Consider the following 20,584-nt stretch of genomic DNA (forward strand, 5'->3'; position numbering starts at 1 on the left):
TATGTTGTGGTAATTCTGCCGGCGGTCGATTTGCATCTCCTACTCCTTTAGAGGAAGTACTTGAGGAAATGGAAGCATGAGAGGTAGTGAGGCATATGGGCGACTGATGTGAATGTGTCCTAGGCTTTTGACTCCTGGATGATTTGGAGGTGGAAGGACTGGCTTTCAATTCTGATGTCTTTTTTGGCACTGCTCTATGATGGGAATGATGTTTGTGCTTATGTGTATGCCCTGATGGCATGTGAGTTCCTTCCCTTGAAGGTGAAGATCTTTTGCACTTAGGTTGAGACCTTTTTGATGAAGTCTCAGAACGTCATGGCGTAGATTCAGGAGAGGTGGAGTGAGATAATTGTGGAGATTGATGTCTGCTTCCGACCACTTCGGTGCCCGTGTGTACACCTTTGTTTGTATCTAGGTTGAAAAGGTTGTTTGTTCCATGAAGGACTCTGTGATCTGTGTCTTGGCACCCCAGTAGGTTTTGAAATCTCCGGCGTTGTAATCTGCGCCAATGTCCCCGGCGCCTTAATGTGCACCGATCTCACCGGCGCCGTAATCTGCGTCGATGTCCTCGGCGCCGTAATGTGCGCCGATGTTCCCGGCGCAGTAATTGTTGGCGCCGCACTCGTCTTTGGTGCCGTGCTCTGCGCCAACTTCTTTTTTGGCGCCATTTTGTGGGTCTGCGCTGCTCCATCCCGAGACGGCATGGAACGGACATGCGACGCCGGCCGTTCTATCGAGGCCAATTGGTCCCGATCGGCTTGATCAGCTCCCTGATCCAACGGCCCCACTTGCCTCGGTACCTCCCTCCCTCCAGGCCTGGTGAGGATCCAACGAAGCCGCTCTTTTTTGAGGATGAGCGGATTTCTTCACTGGTCCCGGCGAAGAATGAGCCTCCGACGGCTCCGAGAGGCTGAGGAGCTCCTTCATTCAGTAGGCCCGCTGTCTCTGGGCCCGAGGGGACATACGAGCACAAAGCTCGCATTCCTCCACGTTGTGGTTGGCGCCTAGGCAATGGTAACATCGGTCATGGTCATCTGTGACCAACATTACCTTGCCAAAGCAACATCTCTTAAACCCCGATTTCGACATCTGAGGAGAAAGTAGCTCCACGTGCGATCCCGCACGCGGAAAGAACAGACTGAGGAGAATCTGTTACTTTCCTGCGCGGGATCACACGTGCAGCCGCAGAGACAAAAAGCTAAACCTCTGCTTAACAAGCTCCGCCTGCTGGACCTGATTGACAGATTGACAGATCCCATGACAGCATGGCTAATTCAGCCCTGCTATCAATGGGAAATTTTTTTTGTAATTTCCGATATTACAAATCTACATAGGTGCTTTTTTCTTTTCCCCTTTTTAGGGTTTTTTGTTGTTGTTTATACTAAGCACTAGCTAGGTAGACATTGCCATCCTTTAGGTTTTATATATATATATATATTAATTAAAACTAGAAATAAAGAAATTAGATTCATTACAATTTTCATCCAGGCAGAGATTTCAGCCTTTGATCGATGAGATTTCATTTTTCCTGGGGGTTGGGAAGAGGTTGAATTGGAAGAACCGCTGTACATTCAGTCTCTGGGGCCAGGGTCTAAGACCTCTGGCTTTCCCAAGCTCCCACTGCCCTATATGTGAAGCGCCTGATGGGGCAATGTAATTTGCAGTCTGCAATCATATTGTCTGAAATGCCAAATCTGGACTTCGGCATTCACAGAAGGTCACCAGAATGTGGTGATGACTCTCAGCCAAGCAGGAGGATGGAAATATTCTGGGTCTGTAATAAGTAACAGTCACCTCTTGCCCATTCTCATCTCTCTGTCTCTAGCGATGAGCTGCTCTCACTTCCAGGGCCTAGTAACGTCCCTCTGGTTAAGCAGGCGGTGCGCTGGAAGACCACTCCCATGGGATGGGATCTGGAGTCCCAGGTCTGGTACACGGGACTCACCAACGGCAACAATCGGGAGCTCTACAACCGCTGGTACCAGTGGCACAAAAAGAGGGAGCTGAGGTCACTGCCACACGGTAGGCTGCGTGCAAGGATAGCCTAGCAGGGTCGTCTGCTGCTCTCTCTCTCTCTCTGTAGGAGTGTTAGCATAGAGCTCACCAGAGATGGTTCCTTCAGGGATCGATTGGTCCATCCTGGTTTTCTGCCATGGTATCTCTGGGACTTGTAGTTCCCTAGCTGGAGAAAGTGGAATTACGTGTTCATGGACGCCATGGGAGAGAACCAGGACTGGCTCGGCCTGGAGCTGTCTACCTCCTTTACTCAACTATCATAGTTTTGTTATGTACAAAATGTGAAAAACAGGAAACCAAAGCAAAAGGGCCTCCTTTGGTAGTCTGTGCATGCCGCATTTCTGCAGGCAGGTTGGTTCTGGGACCTAGCCCTGCAGCTGCCACTAACCCCAATTACATCAAACCTGCTTTTGGGAAAGTAGTCCTAGGGGCCCCCCTGGCTACCACCAGCCTGTCTCTGGGGGTCTAGCCCCAGCCTCTCCTCCCCCCTACCCTCCCATATGTGCTCAGACAGCCTGCTTGTGGGGTGGTAGTAGCGAAGCACATTGAGAGTGGGACTGAAACTTTTTGTCAGTGAATTTAAACTGGACTTTTGTTTTTGTCTTCTATCTGGTTTCATGAACGTTCTCCATTATCTTGATTATTCATTAGTATGGATATGTCTGCCTCTGGGATTAATTTACACGAATACAGTATATTAATCTAAAAGCTGTGGCACACCAAAAAACAAGAATCCTGGTAGCTCATGCATTCTCGTACATTTTTCCAGCTTCCAGAGCACCTTTGTAGTGGTTTTACTATTGCTTGCGGGATAGGTAATTGGCAGAGTTAGTGAACCAGCAAAGAGGACTCCTGGTCATTACCTTCCAGGAGAACACCTTTTCCATTGGCCTATTCTGCTTTCAGCTCGCTTTAACAAAGGTGGTGGTGGTGGTGGTGGTGGTAAGAGGAAAAACAGAGATGTATGTGATTATGGATACAGAAAGTCTTAAGACTTTTGCAAGGTCCTTTTGTCACCTACCTGTGTGCAGAGAATAGGTGCTATCACAGCTGGAGTAAAATCAAATCTTGTTTGTAGCTGGTTTGATTCTAACAGAGGGCATGCATTGTCATGGCTGGAGCCAGCACCTTAGCTGGGCTAGTTTTGAATGCTGGCACAGGTTCAGCCTCTGACTGAAGTTACGCAATTGCCCTAGCAATCTCTTCATTGTACTGCCAGAATGCAAAGTTACCCCGTTCACCTTGCAAAATACTTCCTGTTTTTTTGATGGTTCTGTTCTTCTATCTGTGATCTGCAGCCTATGCCCAGCGCCTGAGGGAAGCAGCCTGGTACGACCCAACACTGCCTGCTCAGTATCTGCACTATAGGACTCGTTGGGGGGCATTTGAATGGAATGATAAGCCGAACCAGGGAAAGGAATTTGGTAAGACTTTACCTGGAGGAGCTCTGTAGCAAATCCCAAATTGCCAGTAGGGAGACCTCTTACCTCTCCTCTGAACCAGTACTGGACCTGAGCTTTCACTGCTACTATTTTCAGACATGCCATATTTTGGATTGGCCATTAAGCTGAGGTTCCATCTCGCCTCTGTGTATTAAAGGTCACATAACCTGTAATCCTCATGTCCTGTCCTGACGCCACCTTACAGCTTGTACAGTCTGGGTCCTGTAAACATTTGTGATAAACAGACTTCCATGGCTGTAGCCCAGAATTCTTGAAAATAAGTCACTCAAATCTTTTGCTAGTAATACAGCACTGCTAAGTGGAGAAGCCAGTGGAGTAGACAGACACACACCACCACCTGTCTTAGGCTGGTGAAGCATAGAGAAAAGAACAGGGGGACAGGAATTCCCCTTGCTTCCCCTTATCCCACTCTCCGCCTGCTCCTGGACTGCACCATGAAATCGTGCCGCTGACTCTGCTGCCTTTTATTTTTCAGTTGTCAACCGCAATCGACATAAGGCTACGTGAAAAAATGTCGCGAGAAGTCAACCCTCTTCCCGGCCCATGGCTTGGAGGGTAAGAGAGCCAAGAAGGAAAATGTCTTATGTGGCCACTGAGCAGCTCCATGAATAATAAACTCCAAGGAGCAGCTCACCCTGCCTTTAGTGTGACTTTCTTTTGGGTGGAGCGCGGGCGGGGATACAGGGAGCAGTGGGGAAAAACTGGGCAAAGGATTAGCCAATGCTGGGTCAAAACTGCCATCTCCTTGGCCCTTGTAGTTTGGTGTTTTTGTGTTTTCACATTTTGTTTGGAAAGGGGTAGGGGATAATGGAACTTGTAGCTGCACGTCCTTCCTTTAACATTCCCTCAGCTTGCACATCTGAAGAAAGAAACGGTCATCCGATAGTTCTTACAGGATTGCATCTCCTCCCACAAGAGCTATTGGAGCCGGCAAAGGATCCAGTCTCCTTCAGTTACGATCCAACTAGTAAAATTCCACACTAATTGTGCCTCAAGTTCCAATCCCATTTCAAATGCCTGTGAACAAATGTCGCCGAGACTAAAATGGAAGGCTGTTCATACTGGAGGAAAAGTGGTGAAGACTGGATGCTACGTGCACTGGAGCAAAGAGCTGGTGTGGCTTGGCCTCTCCCTCCTGTGCTGTAGGACAGAGCTGGTGTGTTGCCCTATCCTCAGCTATGGCCCTGTATCCAGCCGCTGCTGAAGGGATCAGGCTTTGGTGTCCACGCCTGTCAGCATGTTGCTTGCCTTGGTAAGCCAGTACGCTGCATTATGATCCCAAAATGAATGTGTCGTGCCTTCATGCTAATCTTGGTTTGCGCTGGGAAATCTGTGGCCAGTGCCTGAATGCTGCAGGCTGACTTTCCCGGCAGCGCGTGTCATGATGCAAGGGTGGGCCTCGAAATTCCACGGTGCCAGGCAGACACCCCCTCTCTCACCCACCACCTTTACTTCAGTTTCCCCAGTCTTCTACTCTAGACTTATTCTCACTAAGGTCCTGCCTACCCCCTTTCCCTTTATAGACCTTTCTGTAGGCAAGCCCAATTGTATTAAGTAACCAAAAAAAAAAAGATAATTGAAACCCTACAAAGTGATGTTTGGGAAGCTTGCTGGGGAAGGGAAGAGAGAGGAGGGCATGTGGACATTTTTCAAAAGTTTGGAGAGGCTTTATGGGCCTATAGAGGGGGAAAATTCAGGGGGTGATGGGTGTAGAGAAAGCAGCAAATCTTGTGCGAGGAGGGTGGTTGATGCCTGGAATGGCTTTGTGGCAGCGCTAGTAGCAACCAAAGCCATGCTGGAAGTTGGAGAGGATTAGGACTGTCGCAGCCTGGTTATTAGGGACTAATGGGGCTAAGAGAAGAGATAACAGAAGGCTATGGTTGGGGCAGTTGTGTAGGGAAGTAGTGGGAGTAGGGTCAGAGTGTTGGTATCCATTTGGGCTATGGGAAGGTGTGTATTTACCCAAGATGGTAGGGTAGATAACCACAGGGCAAGAGAGTGGCAAACAGCTGGGCAGACTGACTGGGCCAATTGATCTTTATCTGCTGTCACCTATTATGTTGTATATCAGCTAGCACAGATGGAATAGAGAGGGCTAGAACATGCAGCGGGCACAGCATTGACACTGCACACAGATGGAATGGGAAAGGTTTATAAGCTGCTGTGACATCACTGGAAATGTGCTGATTTAGCAACCTTCACTGATAACACATTGCATTGATAACACCAAAAAAGTGCTGATTTAGCAAAGTTGTTGACAGAGCAATTGCTGCTTGCAGAGAGTAAAGTGCTGAGGGACCGCAGTTTTCTGCCTTCCAGCGTAATATGATGGTTGGGCTGAAAGGCTCCTGCAGTCTACCATCGATCCTCCTAGGTCAGGGCAAAAGAAAAGGAGCACTTCCATCAGATCATTTTAGCCTGCGTGCATGTGCTGGGTCCTGTGCCCACAGCTATTGTACACAAAGGCTGTAGCCCTGACAAAAACAAAAAACCACAGGAAATAGCAGAGCAAGTTTTAGAGTTTAAAAATATATATGTAATTTTTTTAACCATCTTTCTATAGGTGCTCCAAATTGGGTGCACTTTGCAACTAAGATACAATTAACACAAAAAATATGTAAATATAAAATCATCTCAAGAACTACAAAACATAATTACTACTTAATATTTCTACAGCACTACATGACATATGCAGCACTGTACAAACACAAAAAATCAGTCCCTGCTCAATAGCGCTTACTATTTAATGAGACAAACATACAGGACAAGAGACTTGGGGCATTTCATAAAGCAAGACAATGGCTAAAAAGAAAAGAAAGCTGGTTAACAAGGCTAAAAGCAGACAATTGGGCATAAGATTTAAAAGCGGTTTCAAAAAGATGGGATTTAAACAGGGCGAGAGAGGGAGCATGAGGCCTCAGTTCAGGAAGACCTGTTCCAAGCTCACGGTGCAGCCAGGTGGAAAGCAGGGAGACTGGAATTGGTGGTAGAGGAGAAGGACACGGATAAGAGTGACTTATCCCAGGAGCGAGCGGAGCGCACAGGGAGGGGGGGGGGTAGAGAGAGAAGAGAGGAGAGGTAGTGAGGTGCTGCAGGGCGAAGGCGTTTGTAGGTGAGAGAGGAGCTTGAATTGAACTTCAGAAGAGGAGGTTATGTGAGTGTAGTGACTTTGGCGAAAGATAAGTCGTGCAGCTGAATTTAGGACAGACTGCAGTGGAGAGAAATGGCTTGCCAGGAGACCTGTGAGGAGCAGGTTGCAATGGTCTAAAGCAGGAGGAGATGAGAGCGTGGATACAAAATAAAATACAATAAAATAAATAATACAAATGAAATACACGCAAAGGAAGTAAACATGAAAGCTGAATTGCTGCTGTCTGTTTTGGCATTGGAGATACCTATATTGACCCACTGACTCCCCACTGGGAGTTATTACAATAGGAGGGGTATACCGGCTGTGCCATTAAACAGAGTTCTTGGAATGGGGTAGGCCACAGGCCCCAAGGCCCTTCTTACAGAACCACTATGGGAATTCTGGGGTGTCAGGAGGAGAGGAGAGTACTGGGGTGTTGGCCACCTCCTCCATCGCTGCAGCTTTGAGCCCCACTGCTGCTTTGCACTGCATGGGACGCTGTACAGCTGCAGGGTTCAAACCAACAGCTGGCTCAGGCAGCAGAGGAAGAGGTGGCCCAAGGTACAGTCAGCAGCATGGGAGGTGGCGAAAGGATGGGGAAGGCATGGAGCTTAGTTGACTTGCATCCCCCAGCCCTTAACCCAAATGGTGTTCCACTGCCCTTGGCATTAAATCAGTCTTTGTATATCAATATGTCATAGGAATCCACTCTCTGGACTTTCCTTAGTTCTCAAAACAGCAAGGTGGAGGAAAATAAATCCTCATAAATCACACACCTGTCCGAAATGTGAGGTAGATCCCATCAAACAAGTGTAATCAGCAGCTGAGTCATATAGAATAATTTATGCAAAAGGCAGTCCGCCCGTAACACGGATTAGAAAACGTGTTTGTCCCCCGACACGTCCGTGTTTCACTACCAAGCAGTATCAGGAGGGACAATTGCAGCTTGGTAGTGAAACACGGACGTGTCAGGGGACAATCACGTTTTCTAATCTGTTTTATGGGCGGACTGCCTTTTGCATAAATTATTCTATATGACTCTCAGCTGCTGATTACACTTGCTTGATGGGATCTACCTCACCTTTCTTCAGTACTGTTTATTCTATTATGCCATATAGCATGGCATTTACTTTACTATATAACATCTACTCCAGCAGTGTATAGTATACTACACTATATTTGACATGCCATGGTATACTGGTGTGCTATACCTGCAGCCCATGTAGTGTATGTGCTCACTATTATGTATGAAGCAAACGGGTTGGTGCTTGTCATGCTGATACCAGTGTGATAATCAGGACTGCTGGCGCTCTCCATATGACCCTCTCTTAGGCTTTGCAGAGATTCAGTGGGTGCTGCTGGATGCAGCTCCTAGAGCCAGTGGGCCCAGTACAATAGTGAGAGAAGAGAAGCGGTTGGATCCAGAGTTTAAGTCCATGATCTGATAGCAAAAATATCTTCTTGAAAGAGGGGAGAGAGTCCTGATGGCACACAGCAAAGCCCTCAGGCTTGTAGTCAGTAACATGTATGGTCATTTTTAGCACCTTATCTATACGTCCTCATGAGCTCAGTCAAAGATGGTAGCTGTTCTAATGAACAATTCCTATGTTCTTACAAAACCCCAAGTCTTTGTTGGTTTTTTTTTAAGATTTAAGCAAACACCAAAACCACTTTGTTGCTGTTGCTTAAGGTTATTTCTATGTGTGTGTGCAGCATGGAAGAAGTTTCTGAATTGACCTTTGGTCTTTGCTCAGACCGGGCTGCCCCTACCTTGTGATTCTGAGAACGGGATCAATAGAATCTCTCCAGCAATGCAGCCTTACAATAGTTGGCTTTCCCATAAGGGCTCCTGAGTAACTTAGCTTTTATTTCTATAAATATTTGCACGCATACATCCTCTTTCTGGTTTTGCATCACCCTGTACTGCCTGAGGCTCTATGGTGTGGCTTCTAATCAGTTTGAAATATGGGTGCGTCATATACATGCATATTTCTAGATTGTCTAGAAGCCTGGAATTGGGTTTGGATAAAACCACATCGCTCCGATGCTATTACAGACTTCCTGCCCCTTTGGCATAATCAGTTTAAAACTTCTAAGGTGGCAGGGTGAGCCTGATCATGTATCCAAAGAACTGCAGCCGGCTGCTTCCCACCCACTGTTTCTCTGAGCCATTATTGCTCATATGGGTGCGCTCTAAACCAGCAGTTCCCAAACTGGTCCTGGTACCCCCACACCCAGTTGGGGTTTCAGGTTATTTGCAATGAAAATGCATAGAGTATATTTGTATAGACTGGGTCTCTAATGGCTACATATCTCATGCATATTCATGGTGTCCTAAAATCCTGAGTGGCTGTGGAGTCACCAGGACATGTTTGGGAAGTCCTGCTCTAATCCAAGAGTGATAACTATGCACCCATTCTGAGGGGGTCGATTTTAAAAGGCGCGCAGGTGGTTCCCGGCATGTGCACGGGGACACCCTGCTTTTATAACATGCAGAGCAAGAAGCAAAGAGCAACCCACGAGGGCCTCAGCCTGATCAGAGCTAAAGGCAAATGGCCTTTCATTCACTAACAGAGCTGAACGCTAGAAAAAAAAAAAAACCAGACCACCACATATAATTAAAGAGTTTTATTCATTCATTAATTAAAAAAAAAAAAAAAAAAAAAAAAAAAACAATCATCCCTTTACAGTCAGCTTTACAATCAATTTTTAGCATCAAGTATAAAAAAAACCAATAGCGCTCTGTTTATTTTTCTGAATTTGTGTTGCATCCCAGCATTTCAAGATGTTTCCAGAGCTTTAGTGAATACTGGTATCAGTTGGGGATGGAGGGGACTTCAAGCCCATTATTTTAAAGCTGCAGTATTCACCAGCATGAGCTGCTCCCAGCAGTGATCTGTGCCCCTCACCTTTGGTCTGGGTAGAGAGGAGCCGGAGTCTGAATTCCTTCAGAACAATTTTTATAACTCGTTTTGTAATGGAGGGGGCACCACCCTAAAAACGGCACCCTTCTTGTCACTTCCTCCTCTACCGGGCAGCTCAGATTGTTTGCGGGTGCGGTGGTTCCAGATGCTGCTAATCCTGGATTCTGAGAGCTTGCAAAGCAAAAGGAGATTTTGGGGCCTGGGTACTGAGGAACCCATAGACTGAGTGCACCTTGCACCAGAGAGGAGACTGCAGGCACCACCGCCCTTTTTGACCCAAAAGCTTAAGTGTATCACTTAATGTGCTGGTTTACACTCTTTCCTGTCCTGGCTTCTGGCAGTTTCAGGGAAGTAAGAAGACAGAAGTTGCCCATAAAAAACTTCAGCCCTTTAATGTGCTTAGTGTAAGGTTCAGGAAGTTACTTGACCCAGCTAAACAATTCAGACCTTTTGTGGTCCCTGTGCATGGTGCCTCTTCAGCTTGATGAACCAGAAACCATACCCCACAGCCGGAATCTTTCCTGATCTGACATAATGAGATACTGAACAATAGGGAGGTGCATTAATTTGAAATGACACTGTCTTGTCATTTCTTCTTGTTTTCACAATGAAACAATAGCAAAAACACAATTTTGTGTTATTCTATTGTTTTAGTTATCACTATTTTTGAATAGTGTGTACTATTGGCAAAATAGTGTGCACTTTCTGAAATGTAAAAAAAAACCCAATAAAAAAAAAAGCAAAAACATTAACAAAAATGAAGATCAATCCCCAAAAGGATAGAACATTGAACCAGCATTTTTTGGCCTGTGCACCCCTACTGCACAGCCCCCCCGAGCGTTTCTCTTCCCTCATACTGAATCACCCCTGGGGTGGGTGTCGGTGGAGGAGGGCACAGTAACCTAGGGCAAATGCAAATGCTGGTGCCACATGATACAATGTGAATAAATTACGCTGCCAAAAGTCATTTCTTGGCAAAAATACTGAACTGAGCCATCTCTCCATCCACAAAGTTGAAAAAGATTAAACAAGAGTCTAGGTAGTAAGACTGAAATTTCTCCACCCCCCTCAGGGATGTACCACATCATCTTGAAAAGTCTTTGGAAAGCCAGCGGATGGCACAGAATAGAATCAAATACATAATTTAAATTAAATAACGGTGCATGGAAGTGCAGCGATAAATAGTTTAGGATAAAAAATATTACATTATACACATATACATATATATATTCTTATAATTTTAAAAAAATCTATTCTTTGTGATCATGGACGTGAAGCTGTAACTCCTGTTAACCTTCATCTGTCCTCTGATCAAGCAGGACAAACAGCTTTACCTTTAAGAGCTGCAGGGCTGGTGGCTTGAGAACCCCTGAATAGAAAGCCACGATTGAAGACCAGAAAAAAAAAAAACCAGCACAGCTAAAGGAGACAAACTTAATAGCCCAGCAGCCCCCGGCCTCTCGCTGAATCTGCTGCCACCGTTCTAGTTTACTTTGCACGCCAAGACCCGGCATTTCAAGTCTCTGCCCTGCTGTGCCAGGCAGGCCAGCATTTTGAGGAGCAAACTACAGGCATAAGCTGTGAAAAGCAATTACAGAAAAAGTTGCCGTGGCACATGGTCTTCGGTTCACTCTGAAATGTAATTTGCAGTGGTGATTTTCTTGGGGAAAAAAAATAAAAATCAAGGTACCGAGTCAGGGCCAGCAGTGGTCTCCCGCCTTCCAACCCAGTTACAATAGGGGAAAAGGAAGCGATTTGCTACAGTCCACAAAGGTTTCAGGGTCAGCAACCTGGTGTGTGACTTGGCAGAGAATCAGCATAATTTGACTCTATCTTCCTGATTAAATTCTGGCTCTGACTGGTCCTGCTTACCCTCCAGCCCTGAAAGGTAAAGCTCACAATCCTTCATAATCTGTTAAAGTGCTACTCCAAGATCGGTTGTGACTACGAAACGTTGCCCCCCACCACGAAGCGGCAGGTGCACGTCGGATCGTCTGCATGCGAGACCCCCCCCCCTCTGCCGGGACGCTCCTTCACAGTTTTCCAGGCCACCTCCGTCCAGCAGAGCGCGAGCTCATGGATAAAGAGTTTTGCAGAAAGGAAGAGCCCTGTCGCACGGCAGCTCTCATCTCCTTCATGGTCCCAGGCACCTGTAGAACAGATCACAGTAAAGGTCTCAACAGAAATCACACGCCAGTCGGCTTCATGACATCTCTTTGCTGGTTAGAAAATGTGCCACGGGATTTCAAGGATAGGACCCCTACGGTGGGTGCTGTGTTTGGATGAGGCAAAACAGCGCCGAGTTGGGGTCCCGTCTTCATCCTATGAAAATGTGAACTATTAGCTACAGACCTTTCATCCTGACCTTTCACTGAGACTGAGGTATGTAGGGCCAGGGGTGGCCAATGCTGGTCCTCAACCATCACCAGCAGGTTGGGTTTTCAAGATATGCACAATGAATATGCATAAGACAGATTTGCATTTAATGAAGAACGAGCAGAAGAACATAAGAAATGTCCTGTGCGTCAGACCATTAATCCATCCTGTTTCCAGCAGTGGCCAGTCCAGGTTGTCTGGAAGTACCAGGCAAATCGCAATAAGCATATCTGTGCATGCAAATCTATCTCATACATATTCATGGTAGAAATCCTGAAAACCTGACCTATGTGTGGGTTCAGGACATAAGAAATTGCCATGCTGGGTCACATCAAGGGTCCATCAAGCCCAGCATCCTGTTTCCAACAGAGGCCAAACCAGGCCACAAGAACCTGGCAATTACCCAAATACTAAGAAGATCCCATGCTACTGATGGTAGCAGGATCTTTTCTAGGCTGGAAGGGTTCACTCAGGGCTGTCGCAAGGGATGAACAAGCTGGGTAAGAGGGGTGACTACCATACTGCCCTTCTGAGTCCCAAATGGGAAGAGACAACTATGAACAACCCTTGCCCTGCCTGGGTGTTTTGTCTAGCGACTGTCCTGGGATTACTGGATCTGTTTTGTGACCTGCCCAAGAAGAGTAGGCTGTTTGGGACCCATAGTTACAAAAACTGTAGCTTCCAAGCAATTTGTCCTCCCTAAATTACATCAGCCTTGGCCCAGTTCAGTCTTTTGGCAGAGTTGTTGCCACTATTGAGCCAGGATCTGGATGCTGAAAGCTGAGTGAAGTCTTGTGTAATAGCACGGGCAGATGCTGGTGTGTATGAGAAGGGCGTTGGCGTGTTATCAGTGCATGCGATGGGGCTGTGTGTGCTCACACTGCCTGCTGTGACTGTACAGGAGGAACCTCTGACAGCCGTGCAAGGTATGTGGGAAAACCAGAATCCCTATTCCAGAAATAACGTCTCTTCATGCTCAGAAAAAAAAAAAAAGTTTTATTTTGTCTTTTTCTATATTTTTTTTTGCACAAACCTGCTTTCCTGGGGAGGAGGTGACCGGGGTGTACAGGACAGGAAAGAAGCAGAAAGGATGATTGCTAGGGTTGAGGAACTAGTCATTCCCTCCATGAGTTGGGAAGGACACCTATTTAAATATACACATTGAGGTCCATATTCCTTGCCATATGTGGCTACATTCTAGTCACATAACAGGTTATGCGGCTATAATGTAGCTGCATAAATTGGGGGCGGGTGGGAGGCAATTCTGGGAGGAGCAGAGTTAGCCACATAACTAATGCGGCTAAGTCCGATCGCACTGTAGGACTGCCCTGAAGTTAGCCGGCTGTACTGCTGAGCCACAGAATATCCCAGTTAGGTTAGGGGTTTCTGGCTTACTTAACTAGCTGGTCCGTGGCTGAGTATCGGCCCCAGGATTTTTGTCCCTCCTGCTCCTATAGACTTTTGGCTCAGTCAGAACAAGCCTTGCTTGAGCGCTGGCACCATGACGCTTCATTCACAATTACCTGCTGGATTCCCCTGTTTGCACAGGCCTCTTCTCAATTCTGTCTAACAAGATAGCACAATCTGTGGCTCCCTGCCAAACAAACACTCACTGTGGCTACCTCCTTCTCTAGGGGCTGCGCGTGCGGCCTCTCCAGCATCTCTGGCCAGCCTTGGAAGCAGGAGCCGGGGCTGGGTATTCAACCCAGGTCCTCCATATGACAGTGCACAGCAGCCCCTGGGCTGGCCCCCTGGGGTTTTCTCTAACACTGAGTTTGTTTTGTTTTTTAATTTGAATACTGAGCCCCCTGGATGGGGTAATTTCCTGCATTTCTTTATCTTGTTTTGGAAGGAAGAGAACAAGTCACAAGGACAAGGGGTACCCAGACCCTGCAGTCTCTTACGCCAAATGGTCGGTGTTCATTAAAGGGTAACATTCCTAAGAAAAAAGGAGAAATGCACAGTGTTGGCCCTTCAAACACCTTTTATCACAGATCTTAATATTTCAAGAAAAAGATAGTTCCTCATAATGTCGCAAGTCGGATGACATCAGAATTGGTTTCTCTGAACTGGTTTCCATATGGCACACAATGCGACAACTTGTTTCTTATTAACAGACTGGAATGTGGTGGTTTAACTTAATACAGAAACATCTCAAAAAAGATATAATTGCGATGGAGAAGGTACAGAGAAGGGCGACCAAAATGATAAGGGAATGAAAACAGCTCCCCTATGAGGAAAGGCTAAAGAGGTTAGGGCTGTTCAGCTTGAAGAAGAGACGGCTGAGGGGGGATATGATAGAGGTGTTTAAAATTATGAGAGGTCTAGAACGGGTTAATGTGAATCGGTTATTTATGCTTTCGGATAATAGAAAGACTAGGGGGCACTCCATGAAGTTAGCGTGTGGCACATTTAAAACTAATTGGAGAAAGTTCTTTTTTACTCAACGCACAATTAAACTCTGGAATTTGTTGCTAGAGTATGTGGTTAGTGCAGTTAGTATAGCTGGGTTTAAAAAAGGATTGGGTAAGTTCTTGGAGAAGTCCATTACCTGCTATTAATTAAGTTGACTTAGAAAATAGCCACAGCTATTACTAGCAACAGTAACATGGAACAGACGTAGTTTTTGGGTACTTGCCAGGTTCTTATGGCCTGGATTGGCCACTTGGAAACAGGATGCTGGGCTTGATGGACCCTTGGTCTGACCCAGTATTGCATTTTCTTATGTTCTTATATACTTTAAAGAAGCAAATTGTGAAAATTTGCTTTCAGTTTTAATATTTGTAGAAAACAGCAGATCGCATGGTATATAGGGAGGTCATCTTATCACATGATAAATCGCTGAATGGGGGAGTTTTGGCAGGAGGCAGGACCATTGTTAGAATTATGCAGAGAGCTGTTCAGACCAGTGAAAGAGGGACTTATGTACTGGACATCTCTTGTACAGCAATATCTAGCTCATGATTACATTGGTCCACTAAGAGGTATCACGGCCTGCAGCAATTCCAGCTTTCTCCAGGACCAATAGAGTTATTAGAACTCTGTACTACGTAATAGCAACAAACATATAACTACCAACCTTTGTTAATTACATTTCTAGTTAAGGTAATAGGGTTGCCAACTGATCCCAGGTCGACTGAACAGGTGGATCCATGCCTGGTTTTGCCTCACTGCATGCATGGATTTGTAGTTCAGATATTTTTAGGGAACTCAATGGAACAACGTCCATGCATGCAGTGGGGCAAAACCAGAGCTGGATCAGCCTGTTTGATTGATCTGGGATCAGTTGGTAACCTTAAGGAAATGATCAGAAAGTCTGTCATTGTAATATAGTTTCTAAGATTGGACAGAATAAAAGGAACGCCCAAGCTTTTTCCCTAGGATAAGAAGTAAACTGATGTGTGATGTGTAAGAAAGACAGACAGCACAGACTCACCTGCTTTATAAGTTCAGCTCTGGCCAGGCACCCATTGAGGTCAGCTGTTGTTCCAACTCCACAATTCTCAGGCCAATATACCCAGAGGACAAAAGCAGAATAACCACCCTGAAACAGAAGTAGATGCAAACCATAAGCTGAGTTAAGCCAACAAGCATTTTATCCTGAGCCAAATCTAGCATCTACATCCAAAGGCTAGCCAATGGGTATTGCATTACTCCAAGCGACGATCAACTGATGGGTATCAAGCCATGAGCAGAGTTCACTTCTTCCACCAATGACCTGCCAACAGGCATTACACCATGTCCTGAGCTCAACTTCTATACCCAAGAGACATAAACCAGGAAGAGAACTCACCCCCTAAGTAAGTGACCAGCCAAAACACATCAAACTGTGAAAAGAGCGCTCTCCTCCAAGCAATGACGAAGGAATAGTCCTTATACCATAAACAGAGATCAACGTCTACAGTTCATGACCTGGGGTCATTCTTGAGCTAAACCTTTAGATGAAAACTCACATCAAAAATATAATCTGTTCAGGATACATGAAATTACGCATGTTAAAACATCTAAAACCTTTATTAAGTACAGAAGATTTCAGAACAGTTTTACAATCGCGGATCTTTGCAGGGACAGATTACTGCCATTCCCTATTACTGGGAGTTCCTGCTTCCACTTTGCGTTCCCTTCAACTACTAGAAAATTCCGCAGCCTGAATACTTTCAGGAGCAAAAAAATATGATCATATTATGCCAGTGCTTGCTGCTTTCCACCTGCTTCCAGTTAGAGCAAGAATTAAGTAGAAAACATTAATCATAATTCACAAACTGATGAACCCCACGGATATTCCCTGGGCAGGTGCCACACTGCGTATTTATACCCCTTCAAAAATGCTAAGATCACAGAATAAAGGCCTCAACAATTCGGCAGGCACACATTAGCGAAGTGAGAGATGGGGCCTTTTCTAGAGCCGGCCTGGCTCTGTGGAATACCAGAGCAGCTTAGAATACAAAGAAATACTAAGGCATTTGAAAAAGGTGTAAAAACCTGGCTATACCTACAGGAATTTGCAGTGGACAATGCAGCTGCTCAATGAAGAATGGCGAAAGAGTAACCCACCAGCAGATGATATTGCACTGCCCACCATTTATTTTGTTATTTTTTGTTCTGTTTTTTATTCTACATTTATATATATAAGTATATTTGTTATTATGTATGGCATAGTTGTAAACTGCTATGATTTATGGAGTAGCAATATGAAAAAAAACAATAAAATAAAATCCTACCCTCAGCCAACAAGCATCATACCATCGGCCAGTCAAGTCATTATAGCTCAGTTTATCCTGAAAACCAATAATAACCAACACACAGATATGTCAAAAATGTACAAAAAGTTTAGATTGTAAGCCCTTTTAGGGGATAGTGAATTACCTATTGTACACCGATGTGATATCTCTTTTTGAAATGAACATCGGTATATAAAAATCGTAAATAAAATAAATAAAAATAATGTCATAAGCAGAGTTAATCCTTTCATCCAGAGACATGTAACTAGATTTGGAATAACTTAGAAACATAGAAATGACGGCAAAAAGGACCGAACGGTCCATCCAGTCTGTCCAGCAAGCTTTTGGTAGCATCAGCTGTACCATACAAGTCATCCCATACTTAGTTTCCCAAACTGTCAAAGTCAGGGCCCTTGTTGGTTACTGAGTCCAATTCCCCGTTACCTCTTGCCACTGAAGCAGAGAGCAATGATGGATTCGCATCAAAGTATCTGGCTTATCGGCTAAGGTTAGTAACAGCCACATCAGCAAGTTACCCCCATGCTTGTTTTCCCAGACTGTAAAATTAAATGTCCTTATTGTTTGCTATCTGAATCTAATTCCCCTTTTCTCCCTGCCATTGAAGCAGAGAGCAATGATGGATTTGTATCAATTGCAGGAAGGCTTTTTGGTTAAGAGCAGTAACCACCACACCAGCAAGTTACCCCCATGCACTCTCTTCTTCATTTCCAACCTCAAGCCTTTAGGGATCCACAGTGTTTATCCCATGCCCCTTTGAAATCCTTCACTGTTTTCGTCTTCACCACCTCCTCTGAAAGAGCATTCCAGGCATCCACCACCCTCTCTGTGAAGAAATATTTCCTGACGTTGGTTTGGAGTCGTCCTCCCTGGAGTTTCATTTCATGACCCCTAGTTTTATTGATTTCTTTCCAAAGGAGGTTTGTCGATTGTGCGTCATTAAAACCTTTCAGGTATCTGAAGGTCTGTATCATCTCTCTCCTGCACCTCCTCTCCTCCAGGGTGTACATATTTAGGTCCTTCAACCTCTTCTCCTCAGTCATTTGATGGAAACCCCCCATTGTTTTGGTTGCCCTTCTCTGGACCACCTCCATCCTGTCTGACCCTTTTGAGATACGGGCTCTAGAACTGAACACAGTACTCCCAATGAGGCCTCACCTAGGACCTGTACAAGGGCATCATCACCTCCTTTTTCTTACTGGTTATTCCTTTCTCTATGCAGCCCAGCATTATTCTGGCTTTAGCTATCATCTTGTCAAATTGCTTCACTGTCTTTAGATCGCTAGACACTATCACCTCAAGGTCCCCTCTCTTGCTCTGTGCACAACAGCCCTTCACCCCCCCATCACGTACAGCTCTTTCGGATTTCCACTCCCCATATGCATGACTCTGCACTTCTTGGCACTGAATCCCAGCTGCTATATTTTCAACCACTGTTCAAGCTTCCTTAAATCATATCTCGTTCTCTCCACTCCTTCCGCGTGTCCTCTGTTGCAGATCTTAGTATCATCTGCAAAAAGACAAAATTTACCTTCTATCCCTTCCGCAATGTCACGAACAGGACTGGTCCCAACACTGATCCTTGTGGCACTCCGCTTAACAGTGCTCTCTCTTCAGAGTAAGTTCCATTTACCATTACACACTGCGTCCTATCAGTCAACCGGTTTGTAATCCAGGCCACCACCTTGGCGCTCATTCCCAAGCTTCTCATTTTATTCATAAGCCTCTTAAGCGGGACCGTAGCAAAAGCTTTGCTGAAATCCAAGGAGATGAAATCTAATCAAGCTAGATATTTCACTTGGATGCAGCTCCATCACCGCTCTCTACATTAATGGCGGGGGTGGAAGGGAATTAGAACCAAGAGCTAAGAGAAACAGATAAGTATGAGAGAAAAAATGAGGGAAGCTTGCTGGGCAGACTGGATGGGCCATTTGGTCTTCTTCTGCCGTCATTTCTATGTTTCTAAGGTTAGTGAACTATCTACAGTCAGGAGGACTGCTGGACTCCAGGCCACATGGATTCACCAGGGGAAGGTTCTGCAGACAAAAGCTGATTGATTTTTTTGATTGGGTGACTAGAGAATTGGATTGAGGAAGAGCACCATCAAGTGCTCTTCCTCAATCCAATTCTCTAGTCACCCAATCAAAAAAATCAATCAGCTTTTGTCTGCAGAACCTTCCCCTGGTGAATCCATGTGGCCTGGAGTCCAGCAGTCCTCCTGACTGTAGATAGTTCACTAACCTTAGAAACATAGAAATGACGGCAGAAGAAGACCAAATGGCCCATCCAGTCTGCCCAGCAAGCTTCCCTCATTTTTTCTCTCATACTTATCTGTTTCTCTTAGCTCTTGGTTCTAATTCCCTTCCACCCCCGCCATTAATGTAGAAAGCGGTGATGGAGCTGCATCCAAGTGAAATATCTAGCTTGATTAGTTAGAGGTAGTAGGGGTAGTAACCGCCGCAATAAGCAAGCTACACCCATGCTTATTTGTTTTTACCCAGATTATGTTATACAGCCCTTATTGGTTGTTTATCTTCTCCCCTGCCGTTGAAGCAGGGAGCTATGCTGGATATGCGTGAGGTATCAGTTTTTTTCTTCTCCCCTGCCGTTGAAGCAGAGAGCTATGCTGGATATGCATCGAAAGTGAAGTATCAGGCACATTTGGTTTGGGGTAGTAACCGCCGTAACAAGCCAGCTACTCCCCGCTTTGTAAGTGTGAATCCTTTCTTCTCCCCTGCCGTTGAAGTTATGCTGGATATGCGTGAAGTATCAGTTTTTCTTTTCCCCTGCCGTTGAAGCAGAGAGCTATGCTGGATATGCATCGAAAGTGAAGTATCAGGCACATTTGGTTTGGGGTAGTACCGCCGTAACAAGCCAGCTACTCCCCGCTTTGTAAGTGTGAATCCTTTTTTTCTTCTCCCCTGCCGTTGAGTTATGCTGGGATATGCGTGAAGTATCAGTTTTTTCTTCTCCCCTGCCGTTTAAGCAGAGAGCTCTGCTGGATGTGTGAAGTAACAGTTTTTTCTTCTCCCCTGCTGTTGAAGCAGAGAACTATGCTGGATATGCATTGAAAGTGAAGTATAAGAATGGAGTGAATCAAGCTAGTTGAAAGGCATCAGGAATAGAGGAAGGTGGAGGTAGTAATTTGGATATTTGGTTTGGGGTAGTAACCGCCGTAACAAGCCAGCTACTCCCGTCTTTGAGAGTGCAAATCCTTTTTTCCACATTTCCTCTTGCTGTTGAAGCTTAGAGTGATGTTGGAGTCACAGTAACCATGTGTATGTTTATTGAATAAGGGTATTGTCTCCAGGCATAGCCATCATTCTGGCGAGTCACTACTCTTCATTGGCGGCCTCTTGACTTTATGGATCCACAGTGTTTATCCCACGCCCCTTTGAAGTCCTTCACAGTTTCTGGTCTTCACCACTTCCTCCGGAAGGGCATTCCAGGCATCCACCACCCTCTCCGTGAAGAAATACTTCCTGACATTGGTTCTGAATCTTCCTCCCTGGAGCTTCAAATCGTGACCCCTGGTTCTGCTGATTTTTTTCTTATGGTAAAGGTTTGTCGTTGCCTTTGGATCATTAAAACCTTTCAAGTATCTGAAAGTCTGTATCATATCACCTGTGCTCCTCCTTTCCTCCAGGGTGTACATATTTAGATTCTTCAATCTCTCCTCGTACGTCATGCGATGAAGATCCTCCACCTTCCTGGTTGCCCTTCTCTGTACCGCTTCCATCTTGTCTTTGTCTTTTTGTAGATACGGTCTCCAGAACTGAACACAGTACTCCAGGTGAGGCCTCACCAAGGACCTGTACAAGGGAATAATCACTTCCCTTTTCTTACTCGATATTCCTCTCTATGCAGCCCAGCATTCCTCTGGCTTTTGCTATCGCCTTGTCGCATTGTTTCGCAGACTTCATATCATTAGACACT

The 20,584-nt window shown here is 45.5% G+C and overlaps 2 protein-coding genes across 3 annotated transcripts in view; one reads left to right on the forward strand and one right to left on the reverse strand.

The window, feature by feature from the left end:
* Positions 1–4,112, forward strand: part of C8H19orf71 (chromosome 8 C19orf71 homolog) — a 28,868-nt gene extending 24,756 nt beyond the window's left edge. The window contains exons 3-5 of the mRNA XM_029613556.1: positions 1,826–2,022; positions 3,315–3,440; positions 3,955–4,112. Coding sequence (XP_029469416.1) covers positions 1,826–2,022; positions 3,315–3,440; positions 3,955–3,986 — 355 coding nt within the window. The 3' untranslated portion in view covers positions 3,987–4,112. The remainder of the gene's footprint in view (positions 1–1,825; positions 2,023–3,314; positions 3,441–3,954) is intronic.
* Positions 4,113–9,261: 5,149 nt separating this feature from the next.
* Positions 9,262–20,584, reverse strand: part of LOC115097902 (GRAM domain-containing protein 2B-like) — a 63,707-nt gene continuing 52,384 nt past the window's right edge. For both annotated transcript variants that reach the window (XM_029614066.1, XM_029614065.1), the window contains exons 12-13: positions 15,346–15,453; positions 9,262–11,683 (exon numbers count right to left, since the gene is read on the reverse strand). In XM_029614066.1, the coding sequence (XP_029469926.1) occupies positions 15,351–15,453 (103 nt within the window). In that variant the 3' untranslated portion in view covers positions 9,262–11,683; positions 15,346–15,350. The remainder of the gene's footprint in view (positions 11,684–15,345; positions 15,454–20,584) is intronic.

Source organism: Rhinatrema bivittatum, chromosome 8, assembly GCF_901001135.1.
Source record: "Rhinatrema bivittatum chromosome 8, aRhiBiv1.1, whole genome shotgun sequence".
NCBI lineage: Eukaryota > Metazoa > Chordata > Amphibia > Gymnophiona > Rhinatrematidae > Rhinatrema > Rhinatrema bivittatum.